Here is a 19,184-nt window from a genome sequence, read left to right on the forward strand (position 1 = left end):
TAAGCTGCCACTGGTTGGGTCCAGCATTTCACACAGCCAGCAGAAGCCATTAAACCACAACCACCACTCCCAGAGATGGGACCTTCAGGTCTTTCCAGTGACAAGCTTTCAGGATTGAAAAACCCATCACCAGGCCTTTCCAGTTTGCCTACATGACCATCAAACTTTCTCAGTCAGCTAGACCAGTAGGAAAATATAGAACCAAGTTATTGGTAGTGCACCACCCCGCCTCCCCACCCCGAACCCCACCCCCAAGATGAAAAGGCAGCCAGGGTTCCGTAAGTCTTACAGCTGAGGGTCAGCTAACCTCAAACTTTGTTGCCCCTGCCCTTTGGAGTCTAGATTTAGAAGGGAAAGTTTGCTTCAGGACCTGCCTTATTGTTTGGTCCACTGGGGGTCTCTCATGGTCTTTTTTTCTTCTGTTTTGAATGAGGGCACCCAGCCCCTGGGTTAGGAACAAGAGAAACCAATTTAGCCTTCTAAGTGGATGGGAAGCACAAGCCCACCTCATTGCAGAGGTTGTGGAGCTATTACAGGTGGGACGTGTGGGGCAATTTAGAATATTGTAATTATAAACTTGTAGGGAAGCCTTGTTCTTCATTAATGTAAGATATGAAATCGCCTCTGAGGTACAAGGACAATTACATAGTCAGAATGTGTCTGCGGTTTACACTGCACTGTGTAAATGTGAGCGTGGCTGCTCCAACCTGCCTCCTCCACTCTCACAAAATGAAAAGCACACCACCGCAAGTTGTCCTTTGATAGATTTTTAATATGATTTTAAAGAGTTTTGTTTGGTCTCATTCTTATTCAATGAGATTAATTTAAAGCACTTATCCCCTGGGTTTAAGTCAATCCGTGTAGGATTTGGGCAGGGTTTGTTGCTTGGGGGGTTTTGTTTGCAGGAGGCTATGAGAGACTCCTTTCCCACTTCATTAACCCTGAGTTGGGGACAGTTCCCCCTCACACCCCACCACAGCCAGATCGAGGGATTTACCAACCCGCATTCACATGCAAAAGAACTTGAAAGCCGAGGGGCTCCTTGACTTAATTAGCTGCTGTGCATTTTGCAAAATTAGAATAATACCCCCACCGTCCGAAAAGAGCAGAGTCTGGGTGCGTGGATGCTGGGGGGTGGGGAGGAAACAGTAGCCAAAATGGTTGGGGGCGGGGGTGCTTTCTGAACACGTCCCCTCCCTCCACTGCCCGGTTCTCTCAAGTTGGGCCAGAAATGCTGGGAAGGTGCTCCAGGTTGGAAGTTACCAAACTCCCTAGCATTTCTTCCATCCGCAGGTCAGGGCGCTGCAGGTGGTGCGGGGGAGGGGAAGCACCTGCGCCCACGTCCCGGGAGACAGACCAGTGTCAGGAGATGACCTTGGCCCTTTGAACGTGATCTGGAAGCTGACTCTCCTGAAATCTCCGAGCCAGAGGCGGGTGGTGTGATCCGCCCCTTCCCCCGCTCCTATTTCTCCCAGGACGGGGACAGGGGGAGGATAGAGAGAGAGCAAAGGGTTGCCCGACGTGGCGTCAAGCTCGCGAAGGCCCAAGGGGTCCTACCAGGCATTAGAGACTAGGAGCTGCGGGTAGCCAGAGCGGAGGGCGCCGGGCCGAGGAGGGTGGGGCAACGGGGAGCAGCCTCGGAGTCCATCTGTCTGCCCGGCGCCCGCAGGGCCGGGCACCAGCTGCCGGCGCCCTGGCCTGAGCCAGATGAGTCGGCTCAGTGAGTGCTTCGCGGCCTGCCACGCAGCAGAGGGAGGCCGAGCGTTGGTCTCGCCCGTGACCCCCAAGGCCGTGTGGAAGCGAGACGAATCAGATGGGAAGGCCGAGAGCCTTGGGGTGGAAACGGGAAGGCCCCTGGGAGTCCAGCCGAGGTCTCCTAAACATGACTACAGCACCCAGGAATTGGGGACCGGGATAAGGGGGAGACAAAACTACTTCTTGCGAATGGAAGGATCTGTGGTTCGAGAGATGCCGGAAGTTATTTATGGAGGAAGGGGTGGGGAGGACCTGAGCAGGAGCCAACGGACGGTAGCGCGGACAGGCGCCTGGTCATTTGTAAGAAGTTTATTTCCACATTTAAAAAAAGAGAACCCAAGAGATCTGGCTGTCCTGGGACCTGGGTGGAGCGAGCGGGGCTGGGGGCCAGGACGCGTGGGCAAGCCCTCTCGGCCCCTTCCTGCCCCACCCGGGATGGGGAGGGCACAGGCCACAGACTCACTGATTCACGGACACGGTCACGGGCTCATGGGTCACGAATAAATAACTTCATATACACTTTGCACACTGTATGTACAGCTCCGCTGCTAGCCCGGGGCTCAGGGAGAATAAAAGAAATGGGAGGGAAACTCCGTACAGCGCTCCCACCCTGTCCCGCAGAGGCGCAAGAAGGGTGGGCCCAGGTCTGGGAGACCGGCGTCCCCTACCTGCTGCTGAGGGGACAGGGGACACCTGGGGAAGCCGGCAGGGACCTGGGGGTGGCTGAGAGGTGGGCAGGGGCGCATATGTACATCCGGCGGGTGTGAGTGGTTCCTGGATGGAGCAGCCAAGAGAGGACGCAGGGGAGGGGTAGCCTCAGTGAATTTCTTTCCCACGGGGACACTGGGCTGCGGCGGGGAGCCGGGCAGCCCTGCCCCGGGACGAAGGGAGGGACCCGCGCCCAGGCTGAGCTGTGGGTCCCAGAGCATGGCTTGGGGCAAGCGCGCGCTTCACCGGGGCTGCGCAGCGCGCGGAAGGACGCCGGGCAGCGGGGGCAGCGGTGGGGGCGGCTCGCTGGCGCCCTGGAGTCCGTGGATGAGGATGCGGGGCACCAGAGGTCTCTGGAGGGCAGGTGGTGGCGCACTGGGTCCGCGGTACAGATAGAGTGCGGCGCCGGGGTCCAGGTTGGAAACGAGACTCTGCGGGTAGAAATAAGGCGACGGGAACATTCTCTGGAGCGCCGAATAATTGCCTGCCTCCGCTAGCAGCTCCAGCCCCACAGCGGTCTGTCGCTTCCATTTAGTCCTAGGAACCGAAATCAAGACAGACGAAGGGATCAGGACTAGGACACTCACAGCCCTTGCCCCTTCCTAGCGATTGGCACCGAGAGCCGCAAGATGGCCAACGGGGGACATGCTAACTTGTTAATAAATAATGGAGTATCCATATCAAACGCGCCTGCATCATTCCCTCTTCCACCGGCTTTCCATAAGTTTTGTCCCCATTTTACGGATTAAAAGCTTGAGGTATGAACTAGTTTTCACAAAGGTCTGCAAAGTGGCAAGCAGAACCCCTGTTCCAAGCACACTTACAAACTCGCATGTTGGGGCTTCCTCTGGATTTGCTTCTCCTAGGAAGGCCCCTAATGAAAGTGGTGGAGCTGCCTACTGGTCGCCTCTGTCCTGCCCCACCCCGTACACTCCCTCCCACCCCCGTGTAGTCCCAGAGGCCCGGAATTGAGGCAAGCATGCTGGGACTGCAAGCAAAGATTTCTCTGAAGGAATGAACACTTTTTCTCCCAGCTTACCCCACACTCAGGCCTCCCAGAGTGTGGGATAGATAGCCAGGAGCCCCTCTGACGCAGAAGTTGAGAGGCCTAGGGCAAGGCAGACGTCAGGAAATCAAACCCAAAGGCTCAGTACCCACCTGTAGTGAGGTTGGGGATGCCTGCCTAGGTCCCAGTGAAGTTGAGGTGGGCTCAGTCACACTAACCCTGTCCCCGCCCCCCTGAATAATTCATCATCATCATAATTGTGTAATTACTGCAACGAGCCTTAATTATTGATGCCTGAAGCAGTAATCGGTATTTATTATTAATGGGGCTGTGTGTTCTGAGGCTTGTTTATGGAAGGCGTCATTCCTGCCTCTGCTATGTATGTGGGAAATGTGTGTCACTATGCTGATTGACGTGTCTGTGTATGTATATTATACCTATCTATTTAAGTCCTGTGAATGTCCAAGAAGGAGAGTAAGAAGCAGGTTCAAGACCAGTGTCTTAATACCAATTTCCCAGTCTCTCTGTCCCAGAGGAGCTGGGGTGAGGCAGAGAGCCCCTTCTTGGCTGTAAATGCTAGGAGGCCCAAGGAAGACAAGCTCTGAGATACAAGCAGTCACCACCGACTCCTACTACGACCATCTCAGAGACCTCTCTGCTTTCTGGGGACTGGGGCCGCCACTCTCCCCTAAGGGCTCGGGCCTTCAATCCAAAGAGCGCAGAAGCCTCAAAGCCTAGCCTAGGGCTGTCCTTGGGGACTTGGGCTGGGATGGAGCGTGGCTTGAAACCCTCCGTGTAGGTCCACCTGTCCTGGATTCCAGCCTGGTGTCCTTTCTGTCCCTCACTGTGGGACTTACCGGCACAGTGAGTGAGTCTTTTCTCACAGCCTCAGAGTCCCTACTTTCTCAGATTGGGAGAGACCCAAGGCTCCTCGGAGCCCGCCCCAAAGCGAAACCTCACCTGCGGTTCTGGTACCAGGTCTTGACCTGCGTGTCGGTGAGGTTCAGAGAGGCGGCCAGCTCCATGCGGTCTTGCACACTCAGGTATTTCTGCCGCTCGAAGCTACGCTCCAGCTGCGCCAGCTGATGGTCGGTGAAGGCGGTGCGTGCTTTGCGTGGCTTTTTCAGGCGCACGGGAGGACTGTCCCGAGAGCTGGAGATTTCGCGGTCGCCCTCCTCCTTCACTGCGGAGACACAGAAAGCATGTCAGGGCTGGGCAGTGCCTGCACCCTCGGGTCCCAGTCGTCAGGGCAGAGACCTCTGGGGTCCCATAATACCCAAACCCGTGGGGACGCTACAGCACGGCCTTCGGTGCCAGGATTCCCTGCCCGCAAAATGATGTGAACTATGAGCGAGGAGAAAATGGTGTAAGAAGTGCACAGGGCCAAGGCCGCTGGCAGCTCCCTGAAAAAATTCAACCCTTTTTCTCCCGCCTCCCCGGGGGTTGGTTGGGGGGTGGGGGATAAAGACTGCCTGGGGCGGACCGGCCGAGCACAGAAATCTGGAGGGTGGGCTCCGTTTGGGTGCAAGGCTGGCGTGAAGAAACAAAACCCTGTTTGCTCCACAGTACCGCATCGCCTCAAAGAGCAGACAATTGTGCCCACGCCTCACCGACCCTGGTTTGGCCAGGAATCTATAGAGATGGGTTCCTAGACCAATTTCGAACTAAGCGGATGGAATGCCGGCATCCGAGAGTGCTCTGAGCTGCAAGAAACACCCATCGTCCCAGGGCTCAAAGAGCTGCGTGCATTACAGAGCTCCCGGCTTCGCTGTGCCCGCTGTGGCTCCCACCCACCCGCGCAACAGCCCTCGGTCGGGCAAATGTCCATCTGTTCCCGGCTCCTGAGGTCCAATGTAGACCAGACAAAGCTACATTATTTCGTTTTCCTCTACTTTCGTTGGGTTTGACTTAACAGAAAACACTTAATTAAACAAGGCTGGCATTCCCCTCTCCATCTCCCAAGGAAAGATTGGAACAGAACAGTCCACTTCTCCCAAAATAACCCTGTAGGCCGGGGCTCCCGCCCACCCTACCCCCTGTTTGCTTTCTTTTCTTTTATGGTGAGTTTCATTGTGCGTGGCATTTGCCGTGACAGGGTTCAGCTGAATGCGAGGTTATTTTTCTCTGTAGGAAACAATAATCCGGTTAATTGAGCCACTGGGGAGGGAGGCTTTTCAGCCGGAAAGGCTGTGCTTTACGGCAGGCAGGGAGGGAGCCTGAAGCCCCAGCACCCAAGCACTTGGTGTCCGGAGTAACTCTGCCTCAGACGGCCTTCCGCTTTCTGCCTCCGCTGGGAGGCTTTTCAGAACCCGGCAGGGACAAAGATGACTTTTCTCCCTCGAAAGCCTAAAACTTTTCCTTATTCAAACCTCAAACTTGTTGTTGCAGAAGTCTTACTTTACCTCCTAATTGTTTGGACTATTTATAACAATCCCTCATTCCGGTGGAGTGGCCAACCGTTTCTTTTCCCGGCTCTGCCTTTACTCCCGCAGTTCAGTCTCGTGTCCAATCTTTCAGACTTTGGCCTCAGAGCTGCACTCCATCTCCGTGGGTCTAGAGCCTGGGGGCCGAAGACCCTGTCTTCGTGGAGTGAAGCCTGGTTTGGTTTCTCCAAGAGCATAGAGCTCCAGCCAGTGTACTGTTGCCACCCACCTTACTTCCGGAGCCCCGTTCCAACTTCAGTAATTACTGTTTAAGAAACCTTTCCCACCAGAAACTTGTGATGAGACTGGCCTGTTCCCCACCCCTGCCTCCAAGGATGAAATGACTCAGAATAGTTTGTGGCTGGATGGTGATGGACTTAAATGCACCTTCGGGCTGGCTCCTGTGTCTGTCTCTCAAACTAGCTTCCTAACTCAGACTTTGCAAGTCACCCCTGTTTGAGAAATGTGCTAGGCATGGCTTTGTGGGCCGCACGCGCGCGCGCGCGCACACACACACACACACACACACACACACACACACACACATTTACTTCAGAGACTTTTGTTAAGGGCAAAAGCAACAGTCAGTGCCTAGGGGTGGCTGGAACTTCCTACAGCATCCCTGCTCCAAACCTGTTTAAGTGATACGGAGCCTTAGCTGTAGCCATAGCCGACTCTCTCTGTCATCTCCCTCCTCAGATATCACCAGGGACCGGAGAAGAAAATTGATATTCCAATTATCTTAAACGAAATGGAATCGCCCCTCAAAATCCTGCTTAGGGGCAAAACCATAAAAGGAAGTAACAGTTTTACAGCAGGGCGAGACCCAATCGCTCTTTGCCCTAATCATGAAACTAGGTAGATCTGGTTGCAAATTGTAAGGAATAACACGCATGTGCACGCACACACACACCTTTCTCCAAGGTGAGTTCTCTTTGCCTCTCTAAACAGGCCCCTGGGAAGTCGGGGGAGGCACAAGGGCCAAAATTCCCGAACACCTCTTCCTGAGCTCTGTGGTTAAACTAGAGACTTTGTAGAAACGATGGTTCCACAGCCTGATTGAAGGCGACCTAGCCGTTTCTACTAGGGGAAGAAGAGAGAAAGGAGGTCTAGAAGACCCCTGGTGGGCTTCACTTTGGAGTCTGGGTCTACCTTCAAAGGAATTCTTTTTTGAAAGGAAGACTCAAGTGACTCTAACTAAATTTAGTGAAATTTAGCACAAATGACGCTGTCTTTCTAGCAAAGTATTCACCCGAGGAAGAGGCTTGGAGAGTCCGTTGTAATTGTTACAACCCAGGAGCAGTCTCTACCAGGTCCTGCTTTTCTGATGCCTGCTAAGAGAGCTCCATCTGATGCCTCTGACACCCTGGCCTCTGCCACTCAACTTCTCCTGCGAGAGAACTTTGTGCCCCAGGACCCAATAAACATCGAGAGTCAAGGCAGAACCTAAAGGAAAGATACAAAACTAAGGAAACTTTTCCTTCTTTCTTCCCTCCCCTCCTCTTTTTTCCTGTCACAGAGATTCCCAAAGTGAAAGTAGGATTAACTTGACCACTCAGAAATCCCTGGGTCTTGAACACAGCCTGGTGACCACTATTCAACCCACTGAAGACCCAGGTCAGAGAGAGCTGCTGTGTAGGTGTGACATTCTTCCCCATCGCCTCAGAACCTTTTCCAGCCAGCCACTTGGTGGCCTAACTGCCTGTTCCTTGTTCGAGTTGATCTCTTTTTCTTCATGGTTCCCAGGCCTAGACTACACCTGCACCCAAATGGGGAGGTCCACGTTTTCCTCTTATTGGGAAATTCAGATTAAAAGCTAGAAATGTCTTACTGTACTAAGGGCTCTGGTGAGAATTTTCTACCAGGTTCTCACTCCAACAAGGCAGCAGCCTCCAAGCTATGCACTGTTGCAAGGTCTCCTCCCAGGATCCTCAGAAGGGGAGGCTCTTGTCCACCAGCACAGCTGCTGGAAGAGTTGTGGTCCCAGTCAGGAAGTTAGAAAGTTTGTCCACCTGGGGAGGCTTGCTCTCCTCTACACAGTATCCTCCTCAACTTCTCCCAGCCACACACACTGAACTCTTTGTTGCTCCAGGGCCCCAACCTTTGGGGCTGAGAGAGAGGTCTAGACAAAAACTAACTCTCAGCCTGGGCCTGGGAAATACCAGAGATGACTATGTTCCTGTCTCCAAGTGTGTGCTCTCAACTCTTACATACCACTTTTTAGAAATCCCCCAACTCCCAGTTTTCCCCTTGGTTTCTTACCTTTGTACTCAGAGTCCGATGAAGCGCTGCTGACACTTTTGTCCAGCTTGTCTCGAAAGTCCTCCCCGGCCTTGGCCGCAAGGCGGCCCCCAGGCTCAGGGGCTGCAGGCTGCCCACTGCTAGAGTAGGGTGCACAGGCCGCCAGAGGTTTGCAGTCAGCAAGGATGTCCCTGATCAGAAAGGAGGAGGTGACAGTTCGCGACTGGGCTGGGGCTGAAAGCTGCCCCGGCTGCAGGTGGGAGTCCAAACCTGGGCCAGATGCTGCACCAGGCCGCGAGGTACTGGTCTCCAGACAGTCTCTTCCGGGCGAGGCTGGTGAAGAGCAGTCGCTGCTGCTCTCTGAGCGTGGACTCAGCTCCAGGGGTGAACGGCAGTCCCCAAGCAAGGGGTCCCCCTTGGGAAGGGCGGGGCTGCCCGCTCGGTGGGAGAGAATGGAGTCAATCCCAAAGCCATTGGAGCCTTCCATAGCCAAGCTGCGACCTGTCCTCCCCAAAAGCTCCCCACCCACCCCCAACCCCAGCCGCCGCTGCCCCTGCCCCTAGCTGCGGGCTGGCATGGGGAAGGCGGGCAGGGAGCCTGTGGGCACCTTGGATGGAGTTCAGCCTTGGGGGAGCCTGGGAGCTCTGGGCCAACCTCCTCTGCGCATCACATCCAAAAGGGCTCAAAGCGTCTTCTGCAGCACCGCGCCGAGCCGCCGAGCCGAGGGGGTGGGGTGGTGGTGGTGGGAGTGTCAGGGAGGAATGGGAGGAGGGCGCGCCAAGTTGGGAAGAGCCAAAGGGTAGAAGAACGGCCCGAGGGCCCCTTTGGCACTGAAGAAACGCGAGGCTGATAGAATCTGAATAAAGATCGTCTTTTGAAAAAGCAAAATCCAAACGGCACGCTTCCTCCAGGCAAACGGTAGCCCAGGGCAGGGGTCAGCACGGCGGATAGCAGCCGGCCCGGGCCGCGTTACCAGCAGGCAGAACGGAGCGCACCTGGAGGTCTCAGCACCGCGGACAGCGGCCGCGGCCCCAGGATCAAGCAGCCCCACCTGGCCCCAGAGCTCCTGCGTGCACGCTCGGCCCCGCCAGGGCCCGTCAGCACCGTGGACAGCTCCCTGCCGCTCCCACTGCAGCTCTCACCTGTCCTCGGCGCGCGCCTTCGCCGCCAACCCCCCTCCTTCCTTTAAAAAAAAAATAGAACTTGTGTCACTTTTACTTTAGGGCTGGCTTTTTTGTTGTTGTTTCTCTCTCTCTCTTTCTCTCTCTTTTTTTTTTTCGTTGTGTTGTGTTTTTTTTAAAAAGGGGACTCACCCACGTGTCCCCGGAGTGATGACGCTGATTGGTTCGGGCCGATTTTGGGGGTGATGTCACGGCTCTACAATCCGCGGCCCGATTCTTTTTCAGTTTGATTAAAAGAGACACTGAATTAATTACAGCACAGACCTAACTGTTTACCGGCGATTTCCACACAGTTTGCTTTCATTAGGTCGGCGATGACGCCCCTAATGAAGATGATTAGCCAAGGGGGGCAGGGGCCAGTGGGAGGAGGGCCAGCCGGGCTGCGTGGCCTGCAGTTTGGATGTGGGGCCTTGAAAGCCTTCTCCCGATTCTGTTCACAGTTATTCAATCTACTCGACTGAATCGCGATCCTGTCTACGTCCCCTTTCTTCCTCCCAATTTCCTTCCTCATCCCACAAAAATGGCAGCAAAACCCGGTGGAGAAAAGACCTTAGTGTGTAGGGAATTCTTCTCCTAGTACAAGAAAACATTTTAAAAATTTGTTTTCAGAGTGTTTTGCTTGGGTTTCTTCTCTCTCTCTCTCTCTCTCTCTCTCTCTCTCTCTCTCTCTCTCACACACACACACACACACACACACACACACAACCATGTAGGACATGGCAATTCTCTCCTGGTCCACTGGGCCAGCAGAAGGTTAGGCCTGTTGTCTTTCGAGAAGAGACCCGAGCGCTGCCTAATTCGGAGGCGAGAGCTGAGCCATGGGAAAGATCAAGTCCGGAAGCTTAAGGGGACCCACGAATAAGACTGGCCCGAGGGAGGAGACACAAGAAACAAGGCAGTGACCTCTTCATCCTCAGCCAGTGGCCTCCTTGGGGGGCATGTTCTGAGAAGCTAGTGGTTTTTGGATATGTGTGTGTGTGTGTGTGTGTGTGTGTGTGTGTGTGTGTGTGTGTGTGTGTGAGTGATATGTACCTCTAGATAGGACAATGCAAGTTCTGAGCTAGTACGAGGCTGTCTAAGGCCAGCCGTGGCTAGCCTGGATGCTACTTTCAAGGCAGTGCTGAAAATGAAGATAAGGCTTTTTCCCCTTCGCCCTCCGAACCGCGCTCTAGTTCCGCTCCTTTGTGGAGTCAGCCACTGCTAGAGCAGGGGCCCGGGTCTCCAGAGTAGCTGCAACGGATCAGGGGCCTGGATGGTGGACTGTGCTCTGGTCTGCGAGAGAGCAGAGTTGCGCACAAGGGCATCAGGGGCCCCGCGGCTCACGGGGAGCCCAGCCTTTCCCCTTCGGCCCTTCTCTACCCCTTGTTCTGGGCCCCTGGGAAACTATCCGTGGCCCGCGTCCAGCTCCGCGTCCGAGGCCGCGGTAAAATCGTTAAGCGCCGCAGCCTGCAAACGCGATCTCGGGCCGGGAGTGGCCCCTCGCAGCGCGCAGAACGGAAACTTTGTCTTCTCCCGGGCTGGGCCAGCGGTGGCCTCGCGCCCGGCTCCCCGCGCACTCCCTCTGCTCTGACCGGCAGATTGGAAGCGGCCCCGCCGCCGGCCGGGCTGGGAGCGAGGGCCCGCTGCTCCCGGGGGACTGCGGGTCGAGCTCGACTGCAAGCTGTCGGGGAGGCGGGGGGGGGGGGCCCGGCCGGAGCTCGGCGGCCCCTGCGCTGGGGGCCTCCCGCTGGGCCTTGCCTGTCTTTCTTTTCAGTTTGGTGGATGGGGATGCGAGTCATAAATCACCGTGAGCGGGTGTCTCTGGCCTTCCCTTGCCAGCCTCCAACTTGGGCTTCTCTGCTGCTGCAGACGGGTCCCTATCCGGTCGCCCACATCTCAGCTGCTTCTCATCTCATGAGGACCCTCATTTTTCGTAGCACCCTAAGTTCACATGAGTCGCAGATACCTCACTTTTTCCGGGCTTGTCTGCATTATTGTCCCGGCCCTGGCAAAGAGCTGCGGTTTCTGTAGATGTCTCCAGCCTCCTCTACCTCAAGGGTTCCTAGCAGCTCCTGCCCGGGCCAGCTTTCTTAGTCTTGGGCAGAGATCTCAGACCCAGCAAAAGTCTCATAGATCAGAGTCTGAGAAAGCAGAGAAAGTTCGATCCTTCTCAGAGCAGGGGGAAAAAATAAACCAGGCAAGGACCCAACCTCTTGCGGTGCGAGCTGGCTTCTCCATGCTTGGAGGCCCACGAGCATTTAACAGCTGGTTAATATAACAACATTAGTACTGAATTATTGTACTCTATAGCAATACAAAACATGCTACGTGGCTTGTTTCGATTGAGATTTGGGGTCTAGCTCTCTCTCATGTGCTTGCCTTTTTCCCCCCAACCTAGGGCATTGACCAGAGAGGTACTCCTCCCAGCCTCTGTCGTGTGGCATACTCTGCGTCTCAGCCAGTCTGAAGCAGGTCCCGGGTGAGTGTGTGGGCTCAACTGGCCTTGTGTTTGTCTGGGAAGGAAATACGAGGGGAAATTTTTACCAAGTGGTCCAGAGAGCCTGGATCCAACCCACTCTTCAACGAGAAAGCCTGGTTGGCAGGCAGGGGTGTCAGGTCGATGGGGTCCTAAGAGGTCCAGTTGGAGCCTCTGTAAGTTCCTAGCCTCTCTGAGCACCTCTTCCATTTACATAGTAGTACACAGTAGGAGGTCCTCTCCTGAAGATTTGGGGGCTTCAAAGGAAAGAGTGAGTTGAGCATTCCTATGACTCCAGTCAATGTCACTGCAGGACCCAGGGCTGTCATTTCAGCATTGAAAGCCCCTCTTTCTGGCTTCACACTCAGGACCCAGGTCTTTTTCCCACCTTTCCACTTCCTTTAACAATTCCTTGCTTCAGACCCCAGTTCCTATTTGCTTCCTGTTCGTGTGCGAGAGAGATTGCCTCTCATAGATCCAGATCCCCAGCAAAACCCAAAACCACCCTACCAGAAAGGTGTGGCCAGGGCGGCAGGTGTGACGACAAGTCTTCAGAAGCTCTAGCTCCTGCTTGCTTTGAACTTGTCGCTCCTGCTAGGGGCTCAAGTTTCCTTTACTATAAAGGCACACACAGAGCTCTGTCCTAAGACATGAGGGTAGGAGGGTCCTGTGGGTAGAGCAAAGCAGCCTGCCTGAAGAATGCATAACCTTCTCCATCAAGGGCCATAGACTCAGACTTGCCTTTGAGTCAAGGCTAGACCTGGATGCTTCATTTGCCCAGTTCCACACCCCCCCAGCTCCCCCCCCCGACTCTTTCCCTAGCACCACATTCAGCCTGGGATTGGACACAGCCTGGGCTTGTTTCTGCTCCTTCTGCTTTCCGGGCTCTATAGGCTGAGCCATACAGAGAAGTCTCAGTGTCTTTCCAGAATGCCTTCAAGTTCTGTGCTAATATATACAGAGGGCCATCCTTTAAGCTTTGGGTCACTAAAAAACAGAGCCAGGTGACTCTGAATATTCATCCACTCAAGAACCAGACAGAGGGACTGAATCTTAGCCTGGGACCTAATAACCTCAGCCCATCTTCATTTATCCAGCCTGGGTTTTTTAAAAACATGATTTCACTTTAAATATTGTCTTGGTTGCTGGGTTATATTGGGATTCCCTTAAACTTTGTACCTGCCTCTCTCGAGGCTCTGTTCTAGGAGGACCCTAAGAAACATCACCTTTCACAAAACGGCAGGTTGCTTTCTGACCTTGTTTGTTTGTTTTTCTAACTTTCATTTTCTTTTGTCTTTCCATCTATAAAATGAGGCTCTAGATGCCTACTTTCTGCGGTTCTTCGAAGCATCTCTGCATTTGGTTCTGATCCTGGAGAATAGCTGTACTGTGCCATCCAGACTACCAGAACTAATAATAAAAAGAATTGTCCCTGCCTGCAGACTAGAGCCCCAGGCTAGGCTCCCCAGTCCCAGGAGGCATCAGTTACTCCTTTGCTCAGGACCTTCCTACCAAGGCAGTTCTTAGGGTGGACAACTGGGGGTGCAGTTTAGGCCTCGGGGCATCTCTGTGCTCTCAGGCAGATGGGTCCAAAAGGCCCTGGACAAACAGCAGCCTTGAGGCCAGGCTGTTCCCAATTCTTTATGCTTGTTTAGGCCAAAGCCCTGGGGAGCCCCTGAAACCAGAAGGAGAAGCCTTCTTGACTTTTCTTCCTCCCTCCCTTTCATAAAATCTTTGCTTCATGACAGATGCCAGCAAGTCTTAGGGTGTCACCCAGGGACCCAATCTTGCATGTTTGTCTAAATCCCCGTCATAACACAGTTGGTAGTGAATGTGTAGTAGTGAATTTGCCTAATATGTGTGAGGCCCGGGGTTCAAATCCTCGCACGCACACACGCACGCACGCACGCACGCACTCGTGTTTTGTAGATTTCCCACCCATAGATTCAAGTTTGTCATTTCCCTGCATATAACAGAAGGAACATGCATCAAGTCAGCCTAGGGCTGGGGACTTAGCTCAGTGGCTCGTTGTCCCTCATGGGCAAGACTCTGGGTGAGGTTTCAGGGGGAGCCAGCTGAGGTTTTCAGTTTTTGGTCCCCCCCCCACGTGTTTTCTTTTCCCTTAATGATTAGCCCAAACATCAAAGACTTTCCCCCAGGGAAGGTAATGAAGAAAGGAAATTGGTCCACAACGATAAGGATAAGAGAAACGGCTAGGCTGAAGACAGAGAGCAGTGTGGCCACAGTGCAGGCCTACCTCAGCACCAGAGCAGGGGGCTGCTTGCTCCGCACCCCTCGGAGCCAGCACTAGCTGGGGTGCTAGAATGAGCAGAGGAAGAATGCTAGGCCAGGACTGGGTAGAAAGGGACATGCCTGTTGTCCCAGTACATGGGGGCAGAGGACAGCAAACTTAGAGCCATCAGCCTGGCTGCTACCTCTGCCTCCCAAGTGCTGGGATTAAAGGTGTGGCATGTTCAACTTTCAAGTTGGGTGTCTTTAAAAATGTCTTTAAAAAAAGACTCTGGACCTCACCCAGAGTTTGCCCATGAGGGACATACAATGTGCCACTGAGCTAAGTCCCCAGCCCTAGGTTGACTTGATTCATGTTCCTTCCGTTTGACACTCGGGATTGAACTCAGGATCCCGAGTTCGAATGTCAGGTCAGGCAAGTGCTTTACCACTGAGCTATACCCCTAACTTGGAAAAAGAGCAAGGCTTCTCTGGACCCAGGGTCCCCTCTGGAAACTGGAATTGGGGCTATGAAATGTCTCAGGCAAGTGGCACAGGCCCTGATGATAACCCTGCTTTCAGACAATCCTTTGCTAAAGAAGTTATATTTCAGAAGCCACTTCCTTCCTTCTGGACAAGAATGTTACTGTCTGGGTGATGAGGCTGCAGTTCAGTTCTATAGAGCACTTGCCTAGCAGGCGCAAAGCCCTGGGTTCCATCCCCAGCACCAGGTAAAACTGGGCATGGTGATACATGTCTGTAATCCCAGTACTCGAGGTGGAGGCAGGCAAATCAGGAATTCAGTTACTTACTCTTGGTAAAATAGAGCAGTCAAGGCCAGCTTGAGCTTCATGGGACCTCGTCTCAAGGAAGAAAATATTCTTAAGTTATTCCAGCGGGCAGGAGTATGAATGATGCTAGTTTGGATTTAGGAATTATACTGTAGGCAGAAGGGGCTCAGCCCAAGAGGAGATGGGACCCTGCCGTGCTCGAGGTCTCTTCTGGACTTGCTGCTTGAGTGGCACTCCAACTCCCACAGCTTCCCTGGAAGGTTCCAGGCCATTTCTTTGAACTCTTCATTCTTTGTAAGCCCTTCCTTCAGGGGCTCCATTTCAACCCTCCTAGACCACAGGCCCGTACATGCTGTCCCTTCCTGCCGGACGCATATCTGCTTGGCACCACCTGCCCCCACCTCAGGAGGCAAATCAGGAAAATCGTAAGCAGTCTAGAGTGCATCCAGACTTCAGGCCTTCCTGAGGCTCCCGAGGCAGTGTGTACTCACCAGGGCCACCAACTGGGAGGAAGAATGCTCCTGAATTCTAACTGGTGATGCTAAGGGATGGCCAAAACAGGGGCTCCAGGTGTACCTTCAGGACACCTGTACTCACCCAGCACTACTGGGGGGACCGGGGATGGGATGCCAAGTTCTCCCCATTTGTGTACATCCCTAGTTGAGAAGTCATTTTAGGGGCAGGTTCTGAAATGATACATGGTCTACCCTTACTCAGTTCTATTCCTCTGTGTGTGTGTGCGCGCGTGTGTGTGTGTGTGAGTGTGAGTGTGTGTGAGTGTGTGTATGTGTGAGTGTGTGAGTATGTGTGTGAGTGTGTGTGTATGTGTGAGTGTGTGCATGTGGGGGGGTGAGTGTGTGTGAGTATGTGTGTGAGTGTGTGAGTGTGTGTGAGGAGGAATCAGGTCAGAGATTAACCTCAGACGATGTTCCTCCGGAGCCATCCACCTTACCTTCTGAGATGGAGTATTTCACTGGACCGGTGAGAGCCGGCCAAGTAGGTAGGTATCTGACCTGCAAGCTCCAGGGGTACACCTGGATTCATGCCCCAACACTGGGATTACAAGATGGCAGGCACATTGGCTCCGTGTGCTGGCACACACACCTTAATCCGAGCACTTAGGGGGTGAAGGCAGTCAGATCTCTGAGTTGAGGCCACCCCGGTCTACATATCAAGTTCTAGGACAGAGCTACATAGTGAGACACTGTCGAGGAGGAGGAGGGGGAAGGAGAAGGAGGATTGGGAAGAGGAGGAGGCAAGTCTTTATTCTTGTAAGGCAAACAAGTTTTGACTATACCATCTCCCTAGCCCTGGGTTCTAGCGTCTTCGGAACACACATTTGCCGCCTGTGAAATTGTCGAGGACTGTGGTAGAGGGAGGTTCATGAAGTTAACAAAATGAATCCCCAGTCAGTGTAGGCTGTAGCCTTCAGGGCTTCTCCATCCTAGATTTACCGACGGCTGCACCCAAACCACAAGCCAGGCTGGAGTGGGGGCAGGGCTTTGGCTGAAGTGACAGAACACCTGAAGCAGTAAAATCAGATCAGACCCAGTTGTGGGGCTCGAATAATTGATGAGCTTAGAAGAATCAAGAGGCAGGGCCAGGGAATCTCCACGGTCTGCCGCTGGCTCTCCAGAGCGTGGCGCTGTAGGACAAGGAGCTGAGGATCTCACTGAGCTCAGCGATCTGGCCGTGATCTTGATCATGACCCCCTGTGGGGTCAGCACCCAGGCATTTGTCACAGGCACCACAACTGGCACAGGACAAACAATCGCTGAACAAGGAAGACACTTGAGTGTGTGTGCGGGATGAGTCCAACCACTGCCTCAGCCAGGTACTGGCGACTGCCTGGGACTGCCAGCTACTCTCAATTCCAGAGAAAGACCAACCCCATTCTTGGTAGTTCAAAGCCTAGGTTTTTGGGGGTTTTGGGGGGGGTAATTTGGAAAATTCTCTGGCTCTCTATATAGCTAATCTTCTTGCTAAAAGATGGCTCAATCCCAAATATCTTTTCCTTGCCCTATTAGTCCCTTTGAAGGTGGGACTAGCATCTCTCTCACTCCAGTGTGGTTTAGGGCAAGTGTGTGAAGTTTATCACATGGCCGCTCTTTGAGGTCTTTAAGGTCCTGCCGACTCAGCTATGACGGATCAGGATGCTGCCCCACGTCCAGGCTGAGGTTAAGACACTTGATCCAGATCATGCCAGCCCCATGCTCTCTGCCACAGTGACCTGATTTGCTAGCTCTGTGGCCGAAGCCCCTCTCTGGCTCATCTCTGCATCAATACCAGGCTCAGGGACTCAGGATGGCTTTAGCCAAATGAGTCAGGAGACTTGTCTCCCTCTGGGAATGAGAGCAGGGTTCAAGTCCACAGGTAATGTAGGGTACATCACAGCCTCACGGGTTTCCAAGGGGGTCAGTGTGTGGCTGCTAATGGGCTGTAGCATAGGTGTGTGTGGTGTGCGTGTGTTGCATATGAATATGTGTGTGCATGTACATGTACTGTTTATATGTGTGTATAGGTGTGTGTGGGGTGCCTATTCAGATTGGTGCTGCAGCAACCATCCAGGCTCAGGGGATCTCCAATCAGTGGGTACTATGCAGCCCTGAAAACCTAGCAGGTACCCAGCCCATGACCCCTGGGATTTGGCTCTGAGGTCTGAGATCCCTGATGGTAGAGATAGGGTCCCTCTGGAGGGAAGACAGACAGCAAGGCAGCGAAGAAACTGGAGTGAGGTCATGCGCTGCAGAGAATCCAGACAGGCTGGTGTGAATTTACCTGGGGCTGTCGGAGGAGGGACTCAGGTAAGATCTGAAAGACAAGGACGAGTCAGGTGACAGTGTGGACCTCCAGTGCAGCAGGCAGAGAAGAAAACAGACTTTAAGCCTGAGGCACAAGTGAGCATCCCTAGAGGGGAATAAGAAGGGCAGGAGGTGGTAGGTGACTCAGGGCTCAGGTAGGAAATGACTCCATGCTGGGCCTAGGGACCTCATCTGCTGGACCCGGGCCTCTTCCTTCAGAAGCCACAGACTTTGAAAGCCTGCTCTAGAGCAAGGCTTGTAAGGAGCTGGGAAGTGGCAGGTGGGCATGTGGCGTATGCGTGTGTGTGGGGGGGAGGGGGGATTGGGACGAAACTTAGATGCACGGAACAGAGTGAGAAAGAGAGAAAGTCGGGCTGCTGGGCTCTGCTTTGCAGACAGCATCCACAGGATCCTGGTGAATCACATTTACCTATTTTTCTTTCCTTCCTTTCCTTCCCTTTTCTTTTTGCTTTTCTTTTCTGTTTTGTTTCTGTTTTTCTGTTTTGAGGCAGGGCTTCACTATATATCCCTGGCTGTCCTGGAAATCACTCTGTTGACCAGGCTGGACTCAAACTCACAGAGATCCTCTTGCCTGTGCCACCTAAGTGCCGGGATTAAAGCTGTGCACCTCTATGCCTACATTTTCTAAGACCCTGTCCCACACAGCCCAAGGTTACTATGTTACATAGGCCCTCATGCCTCTGTCTAAGAGCTGGGGTTATAGGTGTGAATGCCTCTGTATGGGGTTTATGCCCTGCTGGGAATGGAACTGGGGCTTTGTGCGTGCCAGGCATGCGCTCTACCAAGTGGACTACACCCTCAGAGTCTTGTGGTGGGTTAGATGTGACAGATAAAGTGACCTGAGCAAGGGAAGGTTTGAGCTTTAGCAGTTGAGTGCATGGCGTCACTTATGATCTGGGAAGACTAAGGAGGAGGCAAGTTTGGGGGAAACAATTCTGTATATGTGGGGTTGATTAGAAAGAAAGAAATGTCAGACTCCCTACCCAGGTATCAGTCAGGCAAGGACACAGGCGAGCCCTGAGAACCTCAAGTTGCCTGGGGCTCTGTGGGATTTGAATAGGAATGGCCCCCATATACTCAGATATTTGAATGCTTGGTCATTAGAGAGTGGCACTGTTGGACAAGGATTAAGAGTTGTGGCCTTTTTAGAGGAAGTGTGTCACTAGGGGTGGGCTTTGGGGACTCAAGGGCTCAAGTCAGGCCCAGGGGCTCTCTTCCTGCTGCCTATGGATCCAGGTGTAGACGTCTCAGCTCCTTCTCCAGCACCGTGTCTGCCTGCACACTGCCATGCTTCCTGCCATGATGGTAATGGACTGACTCTCCGAAAGTGTAAACCAGCCCCAACGAAATGCTGTCCTTTGTAAGTGTTGCTGCAGTCATGGTGTCTGTTCATGGCAACAGTACAGTGACTAAGGCAAGCTTTGAGAGTCTGGAAACTGGCCTGAAGAAGGGTTCTGTGGCCATGATTTCGAGGTTGGCATACCTCGAAAGGCTCTGCACAGCAACATCCATAACTCCCCTCGGTTCATTCCTTTTACAGTGTGCTTTCAAATAAAGACGCAAGGAGAAGAGG

General features: G+C 53.5%; 1 protein-coding gene across 1 annotated transcript; it reads right to left on the reverse strand.

Moving 5' to 3' along the window:
• Positions 1 to 2,057: 2,057 nt before the first annotated feature.
• Positions 2,058 to 9,380, reverse strand: Barhl1 (BarH-like homeobox 1). Its single transcript, NM_057109.2, has 3 exons — positions 8,155 to 9,380; positions 4,430 to 4,652; positions 2,058 to 3,000 (listed from the first exon to the last, which is right to left on the reverse strand). The coding sequence occupies exons 1-3, from the start codon at positions 8,618 to 8,620 to the stop codon at positions 2,706 to 2,708; spliced, it is 984 nt and encodes a 327-aa protein (NP_476450.1). The 5' UTR covers positions 8,621 to 9,380; the 3' UTR covers positions 2,058 to 2,705.
• Between the last annotated feature and the right edge of the window lie 9,804 nt (positions 9,381 to 19,184).

This window comes from Rattus norvegicus, chromosome 3 (genome assembly GCF_036323735.1).
Source record: "Rattus norvegicus strain BN/NHsdMcwi chromosome 3, GRCr8, whole genome shotgun sequence".
Classification (NCBI taxonomy): Eukaryota; Metazoa; Chordata; class Mammalia; order Rodentia; family Muridae; genus Rattus; species Rattus norvegicus.